Below are 1,878 nucleotides of genomic sequence, written 5' to 3'. Positions count from 1 at the left end.
TTGAGTTTCATGTGGGACATGAATCCTACCGTAAGAGCGATTCTGGTGAAATTGATTCTGTACGCAAAAGGTTAAGATTGGTTTAAATTTTAAAACGGATGAAAGGATCTTCAATTTTCCACTCTCTCCTCATCTTCATTTCAGGCTAAGGTGGTGGACCACAATAATCGCATAGTTCCATTCGGCACTCCTGGAGAGCTCCTGATTCGAGGTCATTGTAATATGTTGGGCTACTGGGAAGACGAACAGAAGACCAAGGAAACTATCGGACCAGATCGGTGGCTCAGAACAGGGTTAGTGTGAATTTGGCAAAATCAATAGACACTTCTTTTTAGAGGTTTGATAGAGGGGACTGTGACCACTGAGGTCTTATCGTCCCGAAATCGAAGAGAGGAGGGTAGGATGTAGGACAAAACTAAGCCAGCCGTTCCGAGAACGAACCTTACCTGTTTAGGTTAAAGTTCGCCCCGAACGGAAATAGAACCCGTGAACCCGTGACCTAGCGCTTTGCAAGGTGTAGGCTGGCAAGCTAACTAGGCTGGCAGATTGGGTTCTTTTACTCATTAGTCTCGTATTTACATTATTTTCGACACTTCGATTCCTTTTTGCTTTTTGTTGAACTTTGTTTATTATTGTTTCCGCTAACTAGGCTGGCAGATTGGGTTGTCTGGCTAGGGGACGTTAAACAGAAAGACGACTAGCGTCTGGCCGTGGGACTATAAACAGGGGGGAGAACAGCTAACCCTAACCAGTCTAGCAAGGGGGCAGTTCCTCACAGGGTTCTCTCTGCTTTTAAAGACCAAGTACAAGTCCTCACGATAGTTGACTGCGGTTCAGGACGAGTCAGCCAATTTAACATGGCTAGAGCTAGAGACCATCACCCCGGTGTATAGCAGATACAAAAAGACATCTTTTCTTTATTCTGCTATGGCCATTCGGCGAAAGCTAAAGCCGCTACAACAACAACAACAACAGCAGATTGGGTTCTTTTACTCTTTAGTCTCGTATTTACATTTTCGACACTTCGATTCCTTTTTGCTTTTTGTTGAACTTTGTTTATTATTGTTTCCTTTTCTCTTCAGAGATCAATTCGTTCTTCGGGAAGATGGCTATGGCCAAGTGGTGGGCAGAATCAAGGATATGATCATCAGGGGCGGAGAAAACATTTACCCTAAAGAGATAGAGGAATTCATTCAGACCCACCCTAACGTTTTGGAAGCTTATGTGAGTATCTTGAGCTTTTAGTTTATTAATATTCAAATTAAATTAATTTCATTAATTCAAATTAAAGCAGCGTCCAACGAAGTCATGATCGCCAGAATTACTTTATTATTAACAGTAGGTTCAGGTTACCTCCAAAGTTAATTCAAATTAAAGCAGCGTCCAACGAAGTCATGATCGCCAGAATTACTTTATTATTAACAGTAGGTTCAGGTTACCTCCAAAGTAGTCTATCCAAATACAGGTTTGAAGTTGAAGCAGCAAACGTTTAGAGAACAAATTTGTATGAACGCCTGAAAACTCGAAAGTGTATGCAATGTGCTCAGCATTACCCATCTCATTTCCAGGCTTATGGAGTTCCTGATGAACGCATGGGAGAGGAAGTAGGAATCAGCATAAAACTAAAAGAAAATGCCAAACTAAATGCTTAGTCCGTCCTTCCTTTATTATTACAATAGTAATAACAAGCTGGGTCCGTCCCTTCGGCTACGCCGAGCAAGGCCAATAAATGGATGGGTGACTTGAACCTTATATTGGGAATAAAGGGAGAACGGGCTCTAGTCTTGATTTTAAATCATTACATGAAAGTAAAATCGAAAAATCAAATCAAGAATAATAATAAACTGAATATTAAACAAATTAGGTAGGTACATAAGT

General features: G+C 41.0%; 1 protein-coding gene across 1 annotated transcript; it reads left to right on the top strand.

The window, feature by feature from the left end:
• Nucleotides 1-138: 138 nt before the first annotated feature.
• On the top strand, nucleotides 139-1,652 carry LOC103522604 (acyl-CoA synthetase family member 2, mitochondrial-like). Its single transcript, XM_008487704.2, has 3 exons — nucleotides 139-293; nucleotides 1,083-1,224; nucleotides 1,569-1,652. Exons 1-3 carry the CDS (start codon nucleotides 223-225, stop codon nucleotides 1,650-1,652), a joined length of 297 nt encoding a protein of 98 aa, XP_008485926.2. The 5' UTR covers nucleotides 139-222.
• The last annotated feature ends 226 nt before the right edge of the window (nucleotides 1,653-1,878 follow it).

This window comes from Diaphorina citri, unplaced genomic scaffold, assembly GCF_000475195.1.
Source record: "Diaphorina citri unplaced genomic scaffold, Diaci psyllid genome assembly version 1.1 scaffold9614, whole genome shotgun sequence".
In the NCBI taxonomy this organism is placed as follows: Eukaryota; Metazoa; Arthropoda; class Insecta; order Hemiptera; family Psyllidae; genus Diaphorina; species Diaphorina citri.
This window is presented reverse-complemented; position numbering and strand designations above follow the sequence as displayed.

Bases quoted from the DNA above. Each gene is read 5' to 3' on its own strand.
- LOC103522604 (XM_008487704.2), top strand. From the start codon at position 223: ATGTTGGGCTACTGGGAAGACGAACAGAAGACCAAGGAAACTATCGGA. The intron at 294-1,082 runs GTTAGTGTGAAT...TTTTCTCTTCAG, and splicing joins GATCGGTGGCTCAGAACAGG to AGATCAATTCGTTCTTCGGG. The intron at 1,225-1,568 runs GTGAGTATCTTG...TCTCATTTCCAG, and splicing joins CTAACGTTTTGGAAGCTTAT to GCTTATGGAGTTCCTGATGA.